General features: G+C 39.6%; 1 protein-coding gene across 4 annotated transcripts in view; it reads right to left on the reverse strand.

Moving 5' to 3' along the window:
* LOC135216186 (DNA topoisomerase 3-alpha-like) overlaps positions 1–24,253 on the reverse strand; it is a 308,863-nt gene that overhangs the window by 138,411 nt on the left and 146,199 nt on the right. For all 4 annotated transcript variants that reach the window (XM_064251319.1, XM_064251321.1, XM_064251320.1 and 1 more), the window contains exon 9: positions 19,420–19,637. In XM_064251319.1, the coding sequence (XP_064107389.1) occupies positions 19,420–19,637 (218 nt within the window). The remainder of the gene's footprint in view (positions 1–19,419; positions 19,638–24,253) is intronic.

Consider the following 24,253-nt stretch of genomic DNA (forward strand, 5'->3'; position numbering starts at 1 on the left):
ATGGTTGTAGCTTTTATCAGTTTTGAAATATTTTCATATAAAAAACGATAAGTGCCAAAATATCAACCTATGGTCAACTTTGACTCGACCGAAATGGTAAAAAAACGAAATTGTAAGCTAAAAACTCTTACATTCTAGTTATATTCAATCATTTACCTTTATTTTGCAACAAAATTGGAAGTCTCTAGCACAATATTTCGATTTATGGATAATTTATAAAAAAAAATAAATTTTCCTTACATCCGCGCAGTAACTCTTCCAGAAAAAATCAGGAATTTTTCTGTCCAATTGTCGTAATGTTTGCACCATTTTAAATTAGCCGTTACATAAAGTTTTATACATAAAAATGTGCGCAATTTTATGTAGAATACAACTAAAAACAACCCATGGTTGTAGCTTTTATCAGTTTTGAAATATTTTCATATAAATAACAATAAGTGCCAAAATTTCAACCTTCGGTCAACTTTGACTCGACCGAAATGGTCGAAAAACGCAATTGTAAGCTAAAACTATTACATTCTAGTAATATTTAACCATTTACCTTTAAATTGCAACAAATTGGAAATCTCTAGCACAATATTTGGATTTATGGTGAATTTATGAAATAAACTTTTTCCTTACGTCCGCGTGGTAACTCTTCCGAAAAAGTCATAAATTTTTTTTGTCCGATTGTCGTAATATTTGCACCATTTTAAATTAGCTGTTACATAAAGTTTTATATATGAAAATGCGCACAATTTCATGTAGAATACAACAATAAACAACCTATGGTTGTAGCAGTTATCAGTTTTGAAATATTTTCATATAAATAACGATAAATAGAAAAAATTCGTCCTTCGGTCAACTTTAACTCAACTGAAATGGTCGAAAACTGCAATTGTAAGCTACAATACTTACAATCTAGGAATATTCAATCAATTACCTTGATTTTGTAACAAATGGGAAGTCTCTAGCACAATATTTCGATTTATGGTGAATTTTTGAAGACTGCTTTTTTTTACGTCTGCGCGTTACGAATTCATGCATCATTTTGTGATAATATTTTCTCTGTGTTGCCTTGATCATTTTACAATGTGTTATACACCAAAATGATCGCAATTCAGTGTACAATACAACGAAAAAAATGTAACTCGTTAGCTTTGACCGTTTAGCTCAAAGCACGATTTGTATACAATTATATATGAAATTTCTTTTTCGCGCTGTCATATATCCCAATATTTATATATGATAATGATATTTTTTTTCATTTCTGATGGTTGCATACTAAACTTTAGGCAATGACAAAACAAGTAGCCAAAAATGAACTCTTAATCTTGAAAACTAAGCGTGCTGTGATTTTTGAAAAAATATTTTTTCCGCTTCGGCACTCACTCGCGAACGCCGCCGGCATACGGGAGACGATTTTTAAAATACCGCTTCGGCTTTTAAGGGTGAAGTATGAGGCTGGCATGTGGTTGAGTGTGATCGCTAAGGAATACGGCCGAAACTCGTTGACGATAGGCACCATCCTTAAGCAGAAGGAAGCCATCAAAGCAGCTACGGCTTCCAAGGGCATGACTATTTTGTCTAACAAGAGGAGCCAAGTGCATGATGAGATGGAGAGGCTGCTTCTTGTATGGATAAAAGACAAAGAAATCGCTGGCAATACGATAACCGAGATGGTAATCTCCAAAAAGGCCAGCACTATTTTCAGAGATTTGATTGCCCAGGCCGAAGACGACTGAGAAGGGACATCGATGCCAATCCCAGACTTCAAGGCTTCTCGTGGGTGGTTTGAAAAATTCCAGAAACGGACTGGCATCCATTTGGTGGTGCGGCATGGGGAGGCTGCCAGCTTGGATATGAAAGCGGCCAAAGCCTTTATTAAGACGTTCGACAAGATGACGATCAACGAAGGCTACAGTTCTCAGCAAGTCTTCAACCGTAACAAGACTGGCCTTTTTTGGAAAAAATGCCTCGTCGGACATACATCACGGAGGAAGAGAAGAAGCTACCCAGACATAAGCCTATGAAAGACAGGCTTACGCTCGCACTTTGTCCCAACGCCAGTGGGGATTGTAAGGTAAAGCCCCTACTTGTCTATCATTTGGAGACTCCTCGAGCCTTCAAGGCCCACAAAGTGCTAAAGGAGAAGCTTCCAGTGATGTGGAGGGCTAATGCGGAAGCCTGGGTAACGAGACTTTTGTTCACCGAGTGGGTAAATCTGTGTTTCGGCCCAACAGCGAAGGAATTCTTGGAAGAGAAGCGCCTCCCTCTGAAATGTCTGCTGTTGTTGGACAATGCCCCTGCTCACCCTCCTGGCCTTGAGGAAGATATCCTAGTGGAGTATTCTTTCATCAAGGTTCTTTATCTTCCGCCTAACACCACCCCTCTCCTCCAGCCCATGGACCAGCAAGTGATATCGAACTTCAAGAAGCTGTATACAAAACATCTTTTCAAGAGATGTTTCGACATCACCGATACCACAAACCTCACCTTGCGTGAATTTTGGAAGGAGCATTTCAATATTGTGATATGCATCCGACTCATCGATCAAACTTGGCAGGAGGTTTCAATGCAAACCTTGAATTCTTTGTGGAGGAAACTCTGGCCTGATGCCATATCCTCCCGAAACTTCGAGGGATTCGACATGGGCAAAACTGATGCAGATTCAGAAACAGTTGACAATCCTGAAACTCTTTCGCAACCAGATCTGGACGAGACCGTTACTATCTGCAAGTCCATGGGGCTGGTCGTCGACGAGGACGACATCAGTGACCTTCTCGAGGAGCACCAAGAGGAGCTTACGATGGATGACCTGAAGGAGTTGGAGGTCATGCAATATAACGTCGTTCAAGAAGAGTTCTCTAGCAGCAGCGAGAAGGAGGAGGACCCTATGACAACGGCAGAAATTAAGGATGCTCTAGCTGCATTTCATAAAGTGCAATCACTTGTAGAAAAGAGACATCCCAAAAAAGGCTTACACAGGTCGTATGCTTGTGCAGTTTGATGACGTTTGCCCGAGTCATTTCAGGAACATTGTGAAAAGCAGGCAGAAGCAATCTTCCTTGGATAGTTATTTTTTAAAGAGGCCTTTAGTAAGAGTAAGCAAACAGGAAGATCCAAGTGATACAAAAAAACAGAAAGTTGAAAGTGGTGAAGAAATTGAAATTTTGTAAAAAAAAAAAAAAAAAAAAAAAACTTAACAAAAAAGGAAAAAAAATGTAAAAATAAAAAGACAAAAAAATATTTATTTTAAGTTTTTTGTAAAGTTAAGTGTTAAGGTTTTCTGCCCTTTGTTAATGTGTTTCGTAAAGTTTAGTGTTAATGTTTTCTGCCATTTTTTAATGTGTTTCGTAAAGTTAAGTGTTCATGTTTTCTGCCATTTGTCCTCCTCCTCTGTCGCCACTTTCGGAGATCGCCACACTCGAAAGGTAAGGTTCCACATTTTACAACATACATATGTACGTACAGTATTTCTTGTACCATGTACACTAATATACACTTTATTTCAGGTATGTAGTACATATATATTAGTAGTATATGTAGTTTAAGTTAGGTATTGAATGGTCCAAATTGTAGTATTTCATTGTTTATTGGTCAATTTAGCTTTATTATAAAATTTACTGGGGTGTTTTTGTAGGGCTTGGAACGAATTAGGCAATTTAAATGTAAAATGTGGTTCAAGATACAAAAAAATCAGGTTACGAAGGCCGCTTCGAATGGGTTAATTTAGTATCCTGAGGCACTACTGTATTTAGTATGGAATTTTATATTTTTAGTCGCATTTTCCCTAACAGAAGACTACAAGAGAGATCCAGTGAGAGAGCTGGAAGTCTGAAAATTATATTCTCTGAGACTATAAGATTCACTGAGAAATTCTTGTACTAAAAACTCTTTCAATAGTTTCTTTAGAGTTGATAAAGGGGGAAGGCATATATCTGAATTAGGACCAAACTGCAGAACTTTTATTCCTGAATCCTCAATCACTAAAAAACATTGTCTTTCTGCATAATGAACTGAAGAACCAATATCATGCTGTTCATCTTTGCAGAAGAAAACAGTCTTTCTACTATTACTTAGTTTCAGACCTGGCATTTACATTGCAGAAACTTCCATATAGCCAAGAGCTCAAGATCTTAAAGATAAATCTACCAGGAATCTTCAATGGTCTTTCCACCACATCCTGATATCTCTGTACAGTTCACAAGGTGTAGGTTGATAGTTCCATGGTGTATTGTAAGTCAGTGTCATAAACCTTGTCATAACTTTGTTTTGTTATAAGATGGAGAGAAATAAATCAAAACCTCGATGTAAGTTTAAGAATAACTTGTTAACTAATAGTTTTGCCTTCACTCCTACAAAATCTGGTAATGATCATGGTCCTGAATTTACTTAAAAGTTTGAGTCTGCTTCAGTTGCAATATGCTCTAATGAGACAACACTGCAACTGTACCTGAGACCATATTTCCTAACAAGGAAAGCCATATTTCCTAACAAAGTAAGCCATTATCTCATAGGAAGCTTCCTTTACTGCTAAAATTCTTTGAGAAGAAGCAAGAAAAAAATAATGAAGAATTGGGACATGCAAATAAGTTGTTCAGTCTTGATACGTATACCCACCACAGGGAGCCTATTTATGGTTGCTTATGGCATTAGGAAAAAGTCAGAGGTAAAATCCTGGTGAATACCAGCACTGACTCCATTGCATTCTTTTCTCAATACATCCTCCTACTGAAGTATGTGATACTCCTGCTGGAGAAGATACAAAAGAAAGGCTATAGAAAGCAATGCAAGAGGAGGGGAACCATATCTTTCCTTCAGTACCTCCACCACCCGAGGTTCTGGTCTTAAGTCTCTCCAAAACATTCCATACGTCATGCAATTGGCCTTCTACCAGAAACTGAGGGCTGAAAAGATCCCCCATAAGATTCAACAGACATGTGAGAATGATACAACTTTGAAAAGGAAGGCCTCAAGGAAGAGAAGAGGCAGGAAAAAGTCAGGGGTAAAATCCTGATGAATACCAATCTCAGCTCCATTGCATTCTTCTCTTCTAATTACACACCCTTCTACTGATCAACAAGATACAGGCAGCCCGTGGTTACCGTCGCCATCGGTTAGCAGCATTTTGGTTTTACAGCGCTTGTTAAATATATTCATAGCTGGGTTTTACACTCGGTAAGGTTTATAGCGCCGTTGTCTGGTTATTGGTGGCTTAGGGCTAGGTACTGAGACTGCCTCATAAAATACAAACATAACGAATATGCATCTTTTCCTCTGCTTTTTTTTAAAAGTTATCCTTTACTTCGCAGCATGAAATAATACTGTATGTAGTCTTGTATTACTATTTGTGTAATAAAATACAAATAAACCGGTCATGTTTTGGTTTGGAAAAATCAGATGAGGGCGGAGGTAAGATTATTTTGCTGTATATAATTCAATTCAGAGCGATTTTCTTGCTTCCTTTTTCTTTATATGAAGTGTTTTTAAGTTTAATATTGACTTAAATACGTGAACTAGACTTGGTTATTTTTCATGTTAATAGATGGCGCTGTTGTCTGGTTATCAGTACATATTTCGGTATCTGCCGAAGCACCGAGACACCCTCATAAAATACAAACATAATGAATATGCAACTTTTCCTTGGCTCTTTTAAAAACTTATGCTTTACTTCACTGTATCAAATAATACTTTATGTAGTCTAATATAACTACGTATAGTATTATAAAATACAAACAAAGCGATCTATGTTTTGGTTTGGAAAAATCAGCTGAGGGCAGAGGCATGGTTATTTTGCCCTACTTAACTCAATTCAGATATTTTCTTGCTTCTATTTAGCATAAAAATAGGTTATTTTTTGTTACATGAAGTGCTTTTCAGTTAAAATGTCACTTAAATATGTATGTCTTGTTGTGAACCCAACTGTTATTTTTTTTTAATGGATGGTGTTGGGAGCATGTTATTTTGTGTAAAAAAACTGATCATGTTCATTATTTTAATCCTATTTCATAATAATATGATATTTACGTATTTATCTGTTATCAGACAACAGTAAAATGGGTTCTTTCATGTCCAGTATTTTTTTTAAATACTTTTTTCTCCACTATTATGTAACGACTAATTTAAAATGGTGCAAACATTACGACAATCGTACATATGATTTTTTCGGAAGAGTTACAGCGCAGACGTAAAGAAAATGTTTTCTTTTTATAAATTCACCATAAATCGAAATATTGTGCTAGAGACTTCCAATTTGTTGCAAAATGAAGGTAAATGATTGAATATTACTAAAATATAAGAGTTTTAGCTTACAATTGCATTTTCGACCATTTCGGTAGAGTCAAAGTTGACCAAAGGTTGAAATTTTGGCACTTATTGTTATTTATATGAAAATATTTCAAAACTGATAAAGGCTACAACCATGTGTTGTTTTTAGTTGTATTGTGCATGAAATTACGCACATTTCCATATATAAAACTTTATGTAACGGCTTATTTAAAATGGTGCAAACATTACGACAATCGCACGTATGATTTTTTCGGAAGAGTTACCGCGCAGGCGTAAGGAAAAAGTTTTTTTCATAAATTCACCATAAATCAAAACATTGTGCTAGAGACTTCCAATTTGTTGCAAAATGAAGGTAAATGATTGAATATTACTAAAATATAAGAGTTTTAGCTTACAATTGTGTTTTTCGACCATTTTGGTAGTCAAAGTTGACCGAAGGTTGAAGTTTTGGCACTTATCGTTATTTATATGAAAATATTTCAAAACTGATAAAAGCTATAATCATGAGTATTTTTTTGTTGTATTCTACATGAAATTGCGCACATTTTCATATATAATAATCCATGTAAGGGCTAATTTAAAATGGTGCAAAAATTTTGTCAAAGTGACGAAATCATTTCTGAGATGTGTCACTGATATTTTTTAGTGCGATAAGAAATAAATTCGCGCTTGCGCGCCTGCGTAACGACTGTAAACAAAACAACACCTTGATCCTTGAACTCCAAGAATCCCCCAAGGCACGTGATTCAAAAGTTTTCGGCCGGTAGGCCTTAAGTATTTTTCCGCGAATTTTTAAAAAAACTTTTCTGTGTCAACATAAAATACGTCCAATCGGCACCCGACAGACAATTTATCTCGACATAAAATACGTCCAATCGGCGTTAAAGGGCTAACTAGAAGTATGAAAATGTGTTCAGCATTGTGTTAAATATGGCGAAACATGATCTTATTCGCCATCAGCTGATTTCCAAACCAAAATTTGATTGATTGATTGATTGATACTATATTAATCTAGCATCGTGACAACTAGGTCATTGATGCCGAACTATATATAAAAAGACCCTATAAATTTTAATAATAATAATTTAACAGAATTATTTTAAAATATGATAAAAGATACTGGCAATTATAAAATAAATATAAAAATAAATTATATAAAAAATTATTACATACATACATACATACATATACACACACACATACATACATACCATAAACATACGTACATGCACACTCGCATACATACACACAATTTCAATAAGAATAAAAGCAAGGCGCACACAAGCATTACAGTTTATCTAAAATACCAGAGTTAAAAAGAAATCCAAACAAGCCAGTCATGTTAAAAATCCCATTTGTTCCTAAAATTTTTGATAACTTAAAAACATTATTCTCCTTCCCATAGTATAGATATTGATTGCGCTGTTCCACCAAACTGGGGCACTCAACCAGCAAGTGCATAACAGTCAGTGGAACTAGGCAATCCTCACAGTATGGTTCGTGATCACGACTCATCAAGTAGGAATGTGTCAGCCTAGTATGTCCAATACGCAGGCGGCACAGAGCCGTTTCAAACCTTCTGGGCATAAAATCGTACTGCCAAGGATTGATTGCAGGTGCAATTGTTCTCATTTTTACATTTGTAGTTATATTTGACCAAACCAAAACATTGACCGCTATGTTAGTAGTATTTTATAATACAATGATATAAGAATACATACAATATTATTGGATACAGTGAAGTATGCATAATGTTTTAAAAGATTTATGGAAAAGATGCATATTTACTTTTTCTTCTGTGCTTATCTTAATTTTCTTCACTATGCCATCTACGTAGCAGCGCATCTCAAGGTCATATGGTTGTACCTCAAGTTTTTGCTTCTGTAACAGAGCAAAAAATCGACCGAGGTGCAGAGTTATATTTTCTACTTCAAGCCCATGGAAAAAACAAACAAATTGCAGTGTTGCAAAATTGAATGTATACATGAGTTTTGTCTTTTAAATTCCATTTACCTATGCAACAATTGTAAATATAATTTATGCTATAAAAACGTGATTCAATTACATAAATAAAAATTTTAATATTCTGGTATGACTGAAAAACCTATTCTCTTCATCATGAGAAGGGCTTGTTGCAAAGACTTCAAATGGACATGCGTACTGCCACTGTATTATATTTATGTAAAAAAAAGAAATTCACACTGTAATATATTTTTCACACACATTTTAAACATAAAAAATGAAAACTTATACCAAAAAAGCTGAAGTTTCATTAACAAAATGAGTTATAATTAGCCCCCAACTAATAAAATATAACCAAGTGAAGTCTTTGTAAATGCATTTTTCGGAACAGCGGCGGAAAAGAACCAACATGGAAAAACATCCTCTGATAACTTGGAGGGCAGTTACAAAAGCTGCCTTAATTTGTATCATATTTATGTACAAAAACAATAATACCCTATATGCAACATATTTTCATACACATTTTAAACATAAAAGCATGAACATTTATAAAATCGACACATCAATTGCTAAATTTGCAATTTTTTAACTCTATATTTTTGGAAGAGCGGCAGGCAGCGGCAGACAAGAACGAACGTGAAAAAACATCTTTGATAATGAGGAGGGCAGTTTCAAAAGCTGCCTTTGCAACATATTTATGTACAAAAATACAAATACCCTATGCATAATACATTTTCATCCACATTTTAAACATAAAAATACAGGATTTTGACGTAAGGAAAAATCTATTTCTGGGCGATTGGCTCGTGTCGCCAGCGAAATATCCTTTAATCTATTATTTCTAGGGTAAATGTACTAACACATACAGAGAATAAATAAAATAAAGAAAAAGGTCAGTATGACTGACTCGCTCACCCTCTAGGAGGGTGTCGGTATGAACACTAGGCGAGTGAGACCACTACCACGAGCCAAATGCCAATAGAAAATCTCCACTACAAACCCTCCAAGAGGGGAGCCGTCCCACAGAGGGAGCAGCTCGTACTACTACTACACCATCCCATGCTTGCGACTGCTGCGCCTCTAGTGGCCATCCTGAAGTTAGCAGACAATCTTGAGCGAAGGGATGGGTAGGGGGGTATTTCGCTGGCGACACGAGCCAATCGCCAGAAATAGATTTTTCCTTACGTCAAAATCCTTTTTCTGGGCTCAGCTCGTGTCGCTTGCGCGAAATCGTACCAGAGAAACAGCACAAGATTGTAAACAAAGTAAATAAAATATAATAAAACAAAATAGGTCTCAAATAAAAGATACAAAATAAAAGAATGAAATATAAGTTCTAAAAAGATACAAGTACACAGTAAAACAAAATCAGAATTATGCTTAAAATTACCCTTAAATCTAATTATGTTAATAATATAAGGTAATTTCATATATACAAATAGGTACAATGATTACCTATCACAATAAATCGTGTAACAACATGTATCAAAAATAGAAATAGCAATTAGTATAAATTTACATAAATATTTGATCAATGATAAAATAAAATATCTTAGGAATGTATATGACTTAATATACAAAACCCGTAACCATTGCATTATGATGTATCCCCCTAGCATAAAAAATAAGGGGATAACATCTATGAGATCAGTATGGTAATCAGATGTGAGTGTCCCTAACCAGACAAAAGGGGCACTATACAATCATAAAGCAGCTAAGACACAAGGTAAATGTTAATGAACAAGGCAGGAATAGACGAACTGTTGGGTGAGGCAGGTAGAAAGGAGGACTGAATCTTCTACTATTATATCGAGCTAGAGTCAGGGAAACTAGTTACCCGCTGCTACTGCTGGAATTTCAGAGCTTCCAAGGACTTAAGGTAGTGACGTTTGAACACTGTCGGCGATTTCCATCCGGTATACTTCTTTAAATCAGCAAAATTCATATGTTGGAAGTAATTAATTGAGGTGGCTACTGCCCTGACATCATGTGCCTTTGGAAAGGAGTCAGGATTGGCTTGTTTGATAAAGTACAGGATTTGTTGCCTGATGCCTTTAGTGGATAAAGTACCACCTTTTTCCCTCCTAAAGAGGGGCCCCGATGAGGAAGAGGAGGTCCTGGATAGAAAGGCTCGTAAGGTTGAAACCGGACAAAGGGAAACATCTTGTGGAAGGGGTAGTACCTTCCAAGGTTCCCACCTCATCAAAGGATCTTCATTCTTTGCTAAAAAGCTACGTTCCGGAGAAAGTAGCACTTCCCCCGTGGGAAGGAATTGAATATGATCCGGATCTCTGGATAAAGCCGACAGTTCTGAAATTCTTGCTCCTGAAGCTAGGCTTAATAAAAACAGAGTTTTTCTTAGGAGCATCATAAACGAGCATGTGTCATTATCGGTTTCGGAAGCCAGTTTTAGAACATCGTTTTTAAGAACCATGAAACTGACGTAGGCCTGACAGAGGGCCTAAGTCTAGCACATGCTTTAGGAATAGACGAGAAATAGGTATCTGTCAAGTCTATGTTAAATCCAAATTGAAATATCTTTTTCAATGCTGACTTGTTTGTCGTAATCGTGCTAGCTGCTAAACCCTTTTCAAATAAAGATCTGAAAAAGGATATAGCAGAATTAACTGTCATGATTCTGATATCTGACTCTCTCAGGAAGATTGCTAACTTTTTGACGGCAGCATCATACTGCCTCAAAGTTGAATCCCTTTTATTCGGATTTCCAGGAAAAGAATATTCTGAGGGTCAATATTCGCATCTCTTTTTGCCGCAAACTTCATGAAATCCATAAAGTTAGGGTTTTGAGAATCCCTGAGGAAGCGAACACAGTCTTTTCGTTTGTACTGACTGGGAGAGCTTGGGACTGGGGATCCGAAGGGGACGAAGACCCAGTTCCAGGATCAGGGGGTGCCAATTGCTCTTCGGCCAGTCTGGGGCTACTAGAGCCACTTGACCCCTGAATGTCCTGAGTTTGTCTAAGACCTTCATAAGGAGATTCACTGGAGGAAGACGTAAATAAATTTCTCTCCAGTTTTTGTTCCAGTCCAGAGCCAGGGCGTCCGTGGCGTAAGCCAGAGGGTCCAGGTTGGGGCTACATAACACGGTAGTTTGTGGTTCGCTTGTGATGCGAAGAGATCCACCTGTAGCCCTGGGACTCTTTGAAGGATCCATTGGAACGAACTCTCGTCTAGAGACCATTCCGACTCTAGGGGTACTGATCGGGATAGGGCGTCTGCTATGACGTTTCTTACTCCAGCTATGTGGGTGGAGGAAAGATGCCAACTGAATTTGTCTGCCAGGGAGAAGATGGCTATCATGACGTGATTTGATGACGTGACTTGGAGCCTCCTCTGTTTATGCAATGTACTACCACTGCGCTGTCCAAGACTAGCTTTATGTGGGAGTACCTTGGTGGGCGTAATCTTTTCAGAGTCAAGAAGACTGCCATTGCCTCCAGTACGTTTATATGGAACTGACGGAACTGGGGTGACCAATTCCTTGCACCTTTTTGACCTGGGAGTACCCCTCCCCAGCCGCTTAAGGACGCGTCTGTGTGGATGGTAATCCCTGGTGGAGGGAACTGAAGAGGGACTGACACTGACAGATTCTTGACTTTTGCCCACGGCCGAAGCCGGTTCTTTAGAATCAGAGGTACTGAGGATAGCTTGTCCCTGGACCTGACATTTGCTCGAGAGCGCCAGATCCTGGTTAGATCTTTCAGTTTGGCTTTCATTAAGATGTTCGTTACTGAAGCAAACTGGAGAGAGCCGAGGATTCTTTCCTGAGCTCTCCTCGATGCTAGTTTGTGACTTAGAAATTGCTTGACTGACTTCGCTATTTCTTTCCTTTTGGTGGATGGAATCGACAGAGTGTGTGAGGATAGATTCCATTGAATGCCTAGCCACTGAAAGTTTGACTCTGGGGTGAGTCTGGACTTGGATCTGTTTATCTTGAATCCTAGATATTCTAGGAATTGGATCACTTTCAGTGTGGCCTTGTTGCATTCTTCGACTGATGGGGCCCAGATCAACCAATCGTCGAGATACGCTACTACCATAATCCCTTGAGCTCTGAGCTGTTGCACTACTACTTCCGCTAGCTTCGTGAACCTGGGTGCCACGTTGAGCCGAACGGGACTACCTTGAAGGAGAACGTCTGGTCTCCTATCTTTGAAATCCCAGATACGGACGGAAGTGTCTTGCAATAGGGATATGATAGTAGGCGTCTGTAAGATCGATAGAGGTGGTGACGGCCCCACGGGGAAGTAAGGTGGTCCGCACCTGTGAGATCGTGAGCATCTTGAACTTGTCGCAGCGGATGGCTAAGTTTAAGCGTGACAAGTCTAAGATTACCCTTCTTTTGTTTGAGCCTTTCTTTGGGACGCTGAACAAGCGACCTTGAAATTTTAATCTCTTGACTTGACTATAGCTCCTTTCTGAAGGAGGTCCTCTGCGTACTCTGTCAATTCCTTGGAAGGAAGTTGACGGAAAGGTCTGGCTGGCCGGTGGGTTCGTCAACCACTCCAACCCAGCCCTTTTGACACTATGCTCTGAGCCCACTGGCTGAAGTTCCACCGGTGGCGAAAGTGAAACAGCCTCCATCCTACCTGAAGTTCCTCATTGGTTCTGGTAACCCCCTCGACCTCCTCTGAAGTGCTTTCCCCTATTGAAGGGGCCTCCCGATCCTCTCCCACGAAAGGACCGCTTACCTCTGCCTCCCTTGTTCGAGCGGTCATACTTCTGAGAAGCTTGACTCTCGAAGGCTGGATTGTAAGCTGGAGAGATGGCGTATGAGGTGGAGGGTTGAGGCTGAGGGGATATCACATAAATAGGCTGTGATTGACCTTTAGACGTGGAGGGCTGAGCTGTCTGCACTAACGGCACTGTAGGAACTTGTTGAGGGAAGCGCGGCTGCTTCTTTTGGTAGGGTTGGAAACGTCTTAGGCTTCCTTTGTCCCTTACTTTTTTGGTGTCAAGTCTTGCCTTCTCCTAGCCGTAAGACCCCAACGGTCCTTAAGGCTTTGGTTCAACCTCGTAGCCTCTGCTTGTACTTCCTTTACCATAGCCTCTGGGAAGAGATCTGCGCCCCAGATGTTAGAAGAAAGTAACCTATTCGGTTCATGCCGAATGGTTGCCTCTAGCAATACATGCTTTCTGCAATTTGTTCTAGCAGTGGCAAACTCGAACATGTCTGACTGCAACCGTTTGAGTCAGGGCTTTGGTCATAAGCTTAAAAATTGGTTCTGAACCATAAGCCATGGTTGCTACCTCAGACATAGCCATCAGGTTGATTGACCTGGCTAGTCGTGTTTTTCGAGTCAAACTCCGCTTGAATAAGACTATCAGGGAGCCTGGGCAGCTTTTCACCAAACTGCTCCATAGCACAGTCAGGTTTGAGTTTGCCAGCTGTGAAAGTGTTAGGCAAGTCCTCCCATAATTCTCCAATTGACGGGAGCAACGGAGAAGTGGGGTCTGCTTCTTTCAGCTGAGGCATGGGTTCCCCTTTCTCGAGCTGCTGAGATGGTCGACCTCGCTATCTTGGTAAGGAAAGGGAGCGGGGTACCTTCGTCCATCGTGAAAATGGTAAAGGGACTTTTGAATGGTTTGGATCTTGGTATTCGAACAGTCCATGTCGTCTAGACATCTAAGCCATTCTCGTTGGGCCTGGTCCCGAGAATAGAGGACTGTCTCCTTTTGGTACCCTGTCATCTCTAACCATAGCCGAAGGCGTGAGCCTAGCGTAGCCTATGAAGGAGGCTGCAGGCCTTCCGGGTAGAACTCGAAGTCCTCTATTCTTCGAGTTCCAAACTCCGGTATGGAGATGAGACCATCTTGGAAGGGAGCATATGACGCTACTCTCCAAGGATTGTTCATGGAGAAAGCGGCAGCGAGTCATACGGGGGAAGCTGAGATCCACTAGTGTTAGAGGTTGAGGGAGAGGCAAGAGGGGCTTCTCTTAGGCCGGCTATAAAATAGTATCCTGAGAAGTTATCCTATCCGACAGGCGAGATATCATATGTTCCATACTCGTCTTAAGGGAGCCTACCAAGTCGCCCACCTGTTGCAACAGGCCAGCATTGGTGTCCAGAGCCGGAGCTGCTGCGGAGGTGGAGGGGAGACTCTGAATAGGCACCAAAGGTAGTGGAACTGGTGATACTGCCGCGGGTGCGGGATTTCTCCTTAGGCTTACTCTTTGAGGACTTTGAGCCGGAGCTAGACCCTTTAGACCTGTCCTGGGCCGGGATTACGAGCCGGAGACTTACGCGAAGAAGAAGACGAGGACGTCTTCTTCGAGGACGATGACGTCTTAGTCAAGGTCATATGCTTAGACTTGATCTTAGGCCTAACCGAAGCCTCTGGAGGAGTATATAACTCATCACCGGTAAAGCCCTGGGAAGGATGGTGAAGTTGCAGGGGTAGAAGAAACAGTCACTCCCAAGGGGGACCCTTGGGTACCTGCATTTACTTACCTCGACCAACAGGTCGTCTATACCTACCATAGGTTCAACATTTATATCCCAGGGTTGCGGACATCCGTGGAGATATCCTGGTCTTGTTCAGTCAAGGAGGCCGCCAGCTGTTGTTGGATAAAGGCAATAGAGGGGTCCGCCTCTACCGGGTCGACGTAGCCAGTCGCCTTGCCTCCGGGGAAGATTAACAAAGCTAAACGCTTCTACCAGTATCGTAGGGCTGACCCTTGGCGGCGTTCTTGCCAAAACCTCCGACCCAGGCCCGCAGGGTAGCCAATGCCGTATCTCTTACTGCCAGGAGCCTGTAAGAGAGGATATATTTTAGATTTAAGAACCACTTAAAACTAAAACTTAGGATATAACTTAAACTAGATGCCTTAAGTTAAAGTAATGATGAAAACTTAAGAAGTAAAAGAAGCGGAGCGGCATGCGGAGATGGAATACTTACGCCTTCCAAAAGCTGGCTCACAGATCGTAACATATGGTACACGTCTCATGGTACCAGACCTGGATGTCCCCGTGCGGAGTCGCGCATGGAGCATGGGACCGGCAAACTTCGTGTCCACAGGGGTCCTGAAGTGTAGCGGAACATCCCGGATGCTCACAGTTGGTGGCCTGTAAGTGGGAAGACACATGAGTATCTTAAAGGGGTAACACTTACAGACTAAGGACAAAAGAACTCCGTTACGTGGCGGAGCTTGGAAAAAATTTGGGCATAACCCCTCCCTGCATTGCCTGAATAGGCTAAATCCCCGGAGAGATCCGGTAATACTAAGGGAGGGGTGGGGATGGTTTAAGAAACTTAAGATAAACTTAAAGATAACTTAACCTACATGCAAGTAACCGGACTAGGTCCAGTGAAGCGGAGTGTAGTAACTCAGCAATACGGTACGGTTAGTGAAGACCTCTTGTATGCTCCGGTCCAAACTATGGGGGACTATACCTTCCGCTGGATACCAGGACTAACGATAGGGAGGAGCTCTAGTAAGGAGGGAAGGCGAGATGACATACAGACTCGCGGCTAACCCGGAGCGACAAGGAAAGTAAACGGAGGGAGGGAAGGCCAGAGCCCCCCACAACGTACCACCCGGCCGAGCCGAGAAGCGGAGAGGTCGGAACCAGTCAGGGACTGTCGGACTCCCAGGCCCCTCCGGTGGAGGGGAAGGGGGAGGCAGGCTCGGGCATGCTGGTCGAGCAAGGACAGGGACCGACCCATCCCCGCCCGACTCTATGGGAGAGCGGGAGAGGGGGAAGGGGGACTGGCAGGCGCCTGGCTGACTCGTGATCACGTAGTGACCACGAGGCGGTAAACTAAGATAACGGTAACCAAGCCTAGGCCAACCAACTGATCAGAGAGAAGCTATCGGGAAGCAACCAGAACTGAAAAGCGGTAGCATATAGGCCCATAGGGCGAAAACCAACTGATCAGAGAGAAGCTATGAGGAAGCGACCGAACTGATCAACGGTAGACTAGGCTCTACGAGCCAGGACCTAGGCTAAGCCAGACGCCAACTAACCTAACAAGAACAAAACATAAAAATATAATATATAATAAAATGAAAGAACGAAGGTAAACTAGCAGGAGAAAAAATCCAGGAGTGTGCGACTAGCCCGAAGGCAAGTCTACCACTCAAAGCTAGTCAGGGGGCCGATACAAAGAACCTGGACTAGGGTCTGGATAGAAAAAGCCCTACATAGTGAAATACATATATGTATAACAACTTGAGTAGACGTAATAACGCGGATAATCAAAATAGAGCGTAAAATAATAAGGGTATGTTCTAGGTATGGGAGACCAAGAACAAGAAACCCAAAACATGAGGCGGACCATGCTGCCTGCTTTCCAGCCCCCGAGAACGTATCTATACCTAAAAAAACGGGGGTGGCAAATACCGTCTCGGGGGACGGAAAAAAAAAAAAAACTCGCTAAACGTAAATACTGAGTACTTAACTTAGCTGCTGCGATAGCTGCACGGTCCATTATAGTAAAAATCCACGAAAGGGCACAAAAAACACAGAGAGAAAATTAGCACGTGTGGCTTCTGGCGCTAACTTTTAAAGGATGGCCACTAGAGGCGCAGCAGTCGCAAGCATGGGATGGTGTAGTAGTAGTACGGGAGTGCTGCTCCCTCTGTTGGACGGCTCCCCTCTTGGAGGGTTTTGTAGTGGGAGATTTCTATTGGCATTTGGCTCGTGGTAGTGGTCTCACTCGCCTAGTGTTCATACCGACACCCTCCTAGAGGGTGAGCGAGTCAGTCATACTGACCTTTTTCTTTATTTTATTTATTCTCTGGTATGTGTTAGTACATTTACCCTAGAAATAATAGATTAAAGGATATTTCGCGCAAGCGACACGAGCTGAGCCCAGAAAAGATAAATAGACACATCGATCCTAAATTTGCACTTTTTTAACTATATTTTCGGAGGACCGGCAGGCAGTGGCATAGAACAGCATCATGGACATATAGTTTACCCTAATAGTAATAACTCTCAATAAAAATCTTTAATATCATTTGCATAACCTTTATGGTCTGGACAGTATTTCTAATAACTGAAAATTGTGCCGTAAAAATACCTTAAAATACCTTATTTCTAATTAATATTTTTGACCACAGATATAAAACCGATTTGATGCTAAGTGATTGCGCTGCTAACCACGGGCTGCCTGTATACCTAGCTTACAAAATATAGTTACTCTATGCATATGTATATGGTATACTAATTATTGATATCAGTTAATTCTCTCAGTTCAATGTATACTGACTAATGATAATTCAGTACAAAGAGAAATTGAACAAAATTAACAAGATTTAGACTCGCATACACTATGATACGTAATCGAATGCGTACACTATGATAATCGAATGCATAAACAGTAGCCTGGCCTACAGTATACTCAATTATTATTGGCTAATTCTGGAGGTTCAATGCATTCTAACGTATGATAATTCAGTACAGAAAGAAACTGAACATGAAACGAAAATCAGATCACATAATAATTCAGTAAAAAAAAAAAAAAGAAATTGAACAAGAAACGAGAATCAGATTCGGTGTCAGGCTTACTGATAGCTACGTATAATTATAAAATACAGACATAATAAGCATGCATCTTTTCCATGAAGTTTTTTTAAAGTTATATATTAATTTGCTTTATCCAGAAATCTTGTAAGTATCTTCATATTATCGTATTATAAAATGCTAACATAGCGGTCAATGTTTTGTTTTGGAAATCAGCTGATGGCGAATACGAGTTTACTTTGCCGTACTCAACTCAATTCTCAGTGAATGTTTTTGCTTCTAGTCAGCATAAATGAATAACTAGATACTTTACTTATATGGAACAAAGTAATTTTTTGTTATAACGACGTGTTTTTAAGCCAAAATTTTACTTTAATACGTATCATTGTGAACTAATTATTTTTTTGTTAATAGATTGCAAAAAAATCCAGCGATTCTGTTTATTATTTTCACTTGTTTTCATTGTAAAACGAGCTTTACGTTACTTTATTGATGTGTAAACAACAGTGAAATGTGCTCTTTGAATCATGCCCAGTAGTTTTGATTAAAATAATTTACTCTCAGTTTTATCTATACGTACTTGTTTGAATTCATATCAAAGTTTGGGAGTTTTATCCATGCCTGAATATTATCTTATCTGCTTCAGCTACAACTTGCAGTTTAAATTTAACATTATATTGCCTTGACGATCTCACAGCAAGTAAGTTACTATATAAAATTATATCAGTCCTATTCTACATAACATCATTTAAAACATAACTACGGTAATTGTTTACTATTGTGCGATGGTTGAAATACAAGCAAAATGAATGCTGTTGTTATTGGATTCAGTTGTACTTATCAGAAAAATTGTTTCTTGTTCGGTTATTCATGGCTGTACACATTTATGCAACAGGTATAATGTCAAAACAATACTTGCATCATTGTCTTGAACTTTTGTGAACTTATTTAACTTAGAAGATGGCATAAAGATATGGAGGTAAAGAAGTTAGGTGATTGTAATTGGGCCTCTCTTAAGTTTACTATTTAATAATTCAGCAGGATAATTTGTAAACAAAATACGCAGCGCATTACTGGAACTACTGGGCATTTTAACAAAGTACACACCAAGTTTTGAGCACAATTTTTGGGTTTTGAACCGCGCTGCTCAGCAATTTTTTGCGATAAAAAAATTTATAGACTCCCGTTGTTCAGTGATTTTTCGCGTTTACAAAATTTATAGTTTAACTTACCGTTCTCATGTTGTACCAAATTCGCGATTATCAAACACACAGATAACGAGTTCACTGTAGCTGCTTATATTATGGGAATGCTAGCAAAACATTCTTTTCTACCTTTTTGTATTAAACCATAATACATAGAGAATGTCAGATATTGAACATTTTACAAATGCTCGATGACAACAGTTTGTCAAGATTGTTTTGTAATCACTCTCAGTGAAAAAGTTCTTTAAAATACTTTTAAATATATTTTCCCCCAACTCTTTCCTTATACAAGATGCCAGGAATACTTAAGAACCATAAAACATCCTGGTTTCATTTATAAGATTGATTAATTGATTATGAAATTTAAGTCTTGAGGACAAAGTGCGGAACCCATCAGGATTATTCAGCACCCTAATGAAAATGAAAGCTATTTCATATTCCACACGAGACTTTCATACAATGTATAGTAATTAAAACTTAGAATTTACTTACTAACTCTCCAGCTATTTCAATTTCTACAATTGTTTCTAGTCCTTGAGCATCCTTACTGACACAGGCCAGGAAATGTCTAACAATGAATTCATACAGCTTTTTTTCATCACCCTGAAGATTACTTGCATATTTGGTAGGATGGATTGGAGGATGAGCCTGATCAGATTTCTTCCCTTGTCTAGGGTTAGGCCCAACTTCCATAACACGAGCAGCAAATTCTGTTATAAAGAATTAATTATGCTTTACTATTTCAGAACATATAAATGCTTTCAAGTCACTAATTATGTAATTGTAAGACTACATAAACTAAAATCTTTACAAACTATGTACAAAAAAACATTTGACAAATTCCATATAAAAAATTATCTTTTGTTATTTAAATATAATGAGTCACATTCTTTCATCAAATGAACTAATTTATGTATGTTCTTTGCTTGACATAACTTGCCATCATTCTAATATTTTATGTCAGTGATTGTAAGCATTGGGCACTCAACTGTTGTACTACATATATTTATTAGAACATTTTCATTAACAACAATACCAACAAAGTGTTCTTACTAAACAAAACTTAGATAAGTAAAATTTACCCCACATCAGAGTTTATCCCACTATTTGCAGACTCACCTATTCACAGATTTTTCTATGGAACATATAACAGGCAGTCCAAGGTTATAAAAAATGATCGACATTATCTGAGACCGCCAATAACCGGGAACTGCCTGTATACACATTGTTCGTGGAAAATTTGCCTATTTGCAGTATTTTTCACTGAGAAATATTCACCAATTACAGTACCTCCATATCATTTCCATGACTAATTGAACTTCATGTGAAGAAATAACAGAATATCAGCAATTTCTGTTATAGTCATCTAAGATTAAGATGAAAAGATGCCATTTCTTCTGCACCAAGTACGGAAGATAGACCACTTGTTCTGGTAGACGTTTCTGGATGACTGATGTTTTACATTGTGCAATAGTCTCTGCAGCCTCTCTTGAAAACTCTTTAGCTCTGAAGAGTTTCTTGACAGTCTGTAACCTGTCAAGAGGAAGAGTGGACAACCCTCGATGGAACTGCCTGAAAATGGGTTGTCTGAGAAGATTGTGCCTTTGTGGTAGAAGCCTTGGGAAGTCTACCAGAAGCCCCAGGAGAACCAGGGACCACTTCCTTAGAGGCTAAAATCAGACTTCCTTATACAGAAGTCTTCTCAACTTCTTTTTAAGAACTGCATTCCGTCTGTTAGCCTATGTTCTGAAATTCCTTTCAATGAACAAAGTTTTTTATATGGACAAATACAACTCTTAGTCATGTGTCTATGTTTTAGACAGACACATTTACAGCTCTAGGTGGTGAAGGTAAAATTCTATCAATCTAAAATTATCAACCACTAACTACAAGAGAGAGGAATTGTCCTTACATAAGAGTTAAGTTATTAGAGAGAGAGAGAGAGAGAGAGAGAAAATTCACTGACCTCCAAATCACAACACACCCCACCTGTCACACTGAATTGACATATTTGACACCTCTGGCTTCGAGCTTCTCTTCGAGTTAAAAAAAAAAACAAAAAAAAAAAAAGTGAAGGAAAGATATTTTCATATGCACCACAAGTTGGTTGCACAGAAGAGAGGGGAAATTTCTGGAGAGACATGGATGGAATAATGCAAGAACTGGAAGAACATGAGAGGGTGATAGTGAGGGCAGATTTGAATGGCCATGTCGGAAGTGAAAATGAGGCGATTGGTCGGGTGCATGGTGGCCATGGAATTGGGGAGAGAAACCCAGAAGGAGAGAGTGTAGTGGACTTTGCTGTGTCATTCGACATGGCAGTAGTAAACACATTAAGAAGAAAAGGGAACACGTAATAACATATAGGAGTGGGGGAAGATGCTCCCAGATAGACTACTTCCTGTATAAAAGGATAAAGCTGGTGGAGGTCAAGAACTGCAAAGTTATTCCAAGCGACTATGTAGCCCCCCAACACAGACTGCTATGTATGGATTTGAAGCTAAAAAGGGAAAGAAAAACCAAAGCTAAAGGGATAAGGAAAATTAGATGGTACAAATTAGAGAAGGAAGGGGATAAGAAGAGAGAGTTTAAGAGGAGGGTTTTGGAGGATATTGATATATGGATTGAAGATGTTCAAGAATGGTGGGCACGAAATGCAGCTGTAATAAGAAGGCATGGAAAGGAGTTGCTAGGAGAGACATCTGGTATCATATGGGAAGAAAAGGAGAGTTGGTGGTGGGATGAAGACATTGAGAGAGTAGTAAAAGATAAGAAGGAGGCAAAGAAAAGATGGGAAGAGTCACAGTCAGTGGAAGACAGAGATAGGTTCAGAGAGAAAAACAAAGTGGTGAAAAAGGTGGTAGCCCAAGATAAAGCAAAGTCGTACGATGATGTGTATAATGAGCTGGGGACAAAGGAAGGATTAAAGATGATGATCAAGCCATCAAAGGCTAGAAATAAGAGCACCAAAGATACTACGCATATCAAACAAATAAAAGATCAAGATGGTGTAGTACATAGAAAGGAGGAAGACATTGTGAAGAGATGGAAAGAATATTTCGAACCTTTGTTAAATGAAGAAAATAATAGACTAATAAGAGAGGATGGGCAAGTGAACATTGGCATGGTAATGAGGTTTTCTAGGCAAGAGGTACTAAATGCACTGAAGAAGATGAAGAATGGGAAGGCAACCGGACCAGACATGATTCCTGTGGAGGCACGGAAAGTATTAGGAGATGAAGGAGTGGATATACTGTACGATCTTATGATAAAGATCCTTGAACAGGAAAAGATACCAAATGAGTGGCATGAGAGTATATTGATCCCAATTTTTAAAGGGAAAGGCGATGTCCAAGAGTGTGGTAATTATAAGGGCATTAAATTGATGTCCCACACTTTGAAGATACTGGAAAGGATGATAGATGCTAGACTGAGAGAAGTACAAATAGGTAGAGAGCAGATGGGATTTATGAAGGGAAGGGGAACAACAGATGGTATATTTTGTCTGAGGCAACTAATGGAGAAATTCAGGGAAAGACAAAGGGACCTACATATGGTATTCATTGACCTTGAAAAGACTTATGACCGAGTCCCGAGACAGGAGGTATGGAGGAGTCTGAGGGAGAGGATGGTGCCAGACAAGTACGTGTGATTGATACAAGAGATGTACCGGAATGTATTTACCAGAGTGAAGAGCAGTGTTGGGGAGACTGAGGGTTTTGAGGTGAGAGTAGGATTACACCAGGGGTCGGCTCTGAGCCCATTAATCTTTAACATAGTGATGGATGTTATAATAGAGGAAGTAAGGGAGGCAGTACCATGGAACATATTGTATGCAGATGATATTGTTCTGTGCACAGAAAGCAGGGAAGATCTGGAAATGAAATTGGAAAGATGGAGACAAGTACTAGAGGACAGAGGAATGAGAATAAGTAGATCTAAGACAGAATATATGTGCACCACCACTGAGGGGGATGATGGAGAAAGTATTCAGCTTGGTGGAGAGCAAATAAAGAGAGTTGATAAGTTTAAGTATTTGGGATCTTTTTTTAACGCTGGAGGAAGTATGGAAGAAGAAGTAAAACACTGCGTACAGGCAGGCTGGAGCAACTGGAGAGCAGCCTCTGGAGTTCTTTGTGACAAAAGAGTACCGCTTAGGTTAAAAGGAAAATTTCACAAGACGGTGGTAAGAACTGCAATGCTGTATGGTATAGAAACAGCAAGCATGAGAAAAACAGAGCAGAAGAAGATGGATGTGGCAGAAATGAGAATGCTTAGGTGGATGTCTGGGGTGACAAGAGAGGATAGGATCAGAAATGACTACATAAGGGGGTCGACTAAGGTGGTGGAAGTATCAAAGAAAGTGCAGGAGGGGAGGCTGAGATGGTATGGACACCTGTTGAGGAGAGATGAGGACCACGCTGGGAGACATACTATGGGGATGGAGGTTCAAGGAAGAAGAAGAGGGAGACCAAGAAAGAGATGGAAGGACTGTGAGAGAGGAGACTTACATGAGAAGGGAATTGATGAGGCAGAAGCACAGGATAGAAATAGATGGAAACGGCTCATCCAAAATGGCAACCCCATATAAAAATGGGAATCAGCTGGGAAGAAGAAGAAGAAGGAAAGATATTTTCACTTCCATTTTATAATTATGGTTATACAGTGATCCCCCCGTATTCGCGGGAGATGTGTACCAGACACCCACGCAAATAGCTCAAACCCGCGAATAGTTAGAACTCCCCTCTAAAAATACCTATATCTGCCTATCTTGAAAGTTCAAATACCAAATGTCTACTAAAAGTATTATCCTACATCAAATATACCATTGAATTGATACTATTAATATCATTTTAAAGTCATCTTAAACATTTTACCATTAGAAATATATAAACAGCCAATAGGAGAGAGAGAGAGAGAGAGAGAGAGAGAGAGAGAGAGAGAGAGAGAGAGAGAGAGAGAGAGAGAGAGAGAATAACTCCTTACGATCTCAATAGGTTGAAATGAACATCTGTAGGCAACACTTTTTTCCCCTCCCATAAATACATATATTTCTCAAGAGAAGAGAGAAAGAGTGGAATGCACAATTATGTTTGTCTGTCTATCAATTCTTTTGCTGAGAGCAAGAGAGATAAAAGGAAGAAATAGAAACACCAAATGTATACTTTATGTAACATCCTGCATCAAATTTACCTTGAATTATTATCATATTACTGTATTAATCTTAGAGACTGTATAAATATAATTTCAAAGTAATCCTAAACATTAGTACCCTTAAAGGTATATAGTACTTACATACGTACTTATAACACTTGCAGCCAAGAGA

This window comes from Macrobrachium nipponense, chromosome 6, assembly GCF_015104395.2.
Source record: "Macrobrachium nipponense isolate FS-2020 chromosome 6, ASM1510439v2, whole genome shotgun sequence".
Lineage (NCBI taxonomy): Eukaryota > Metazoa > Arthropoda > Malacostraca > Decapoda > Palaemonidae > Macrobrachium > Macrobrachium nipponense.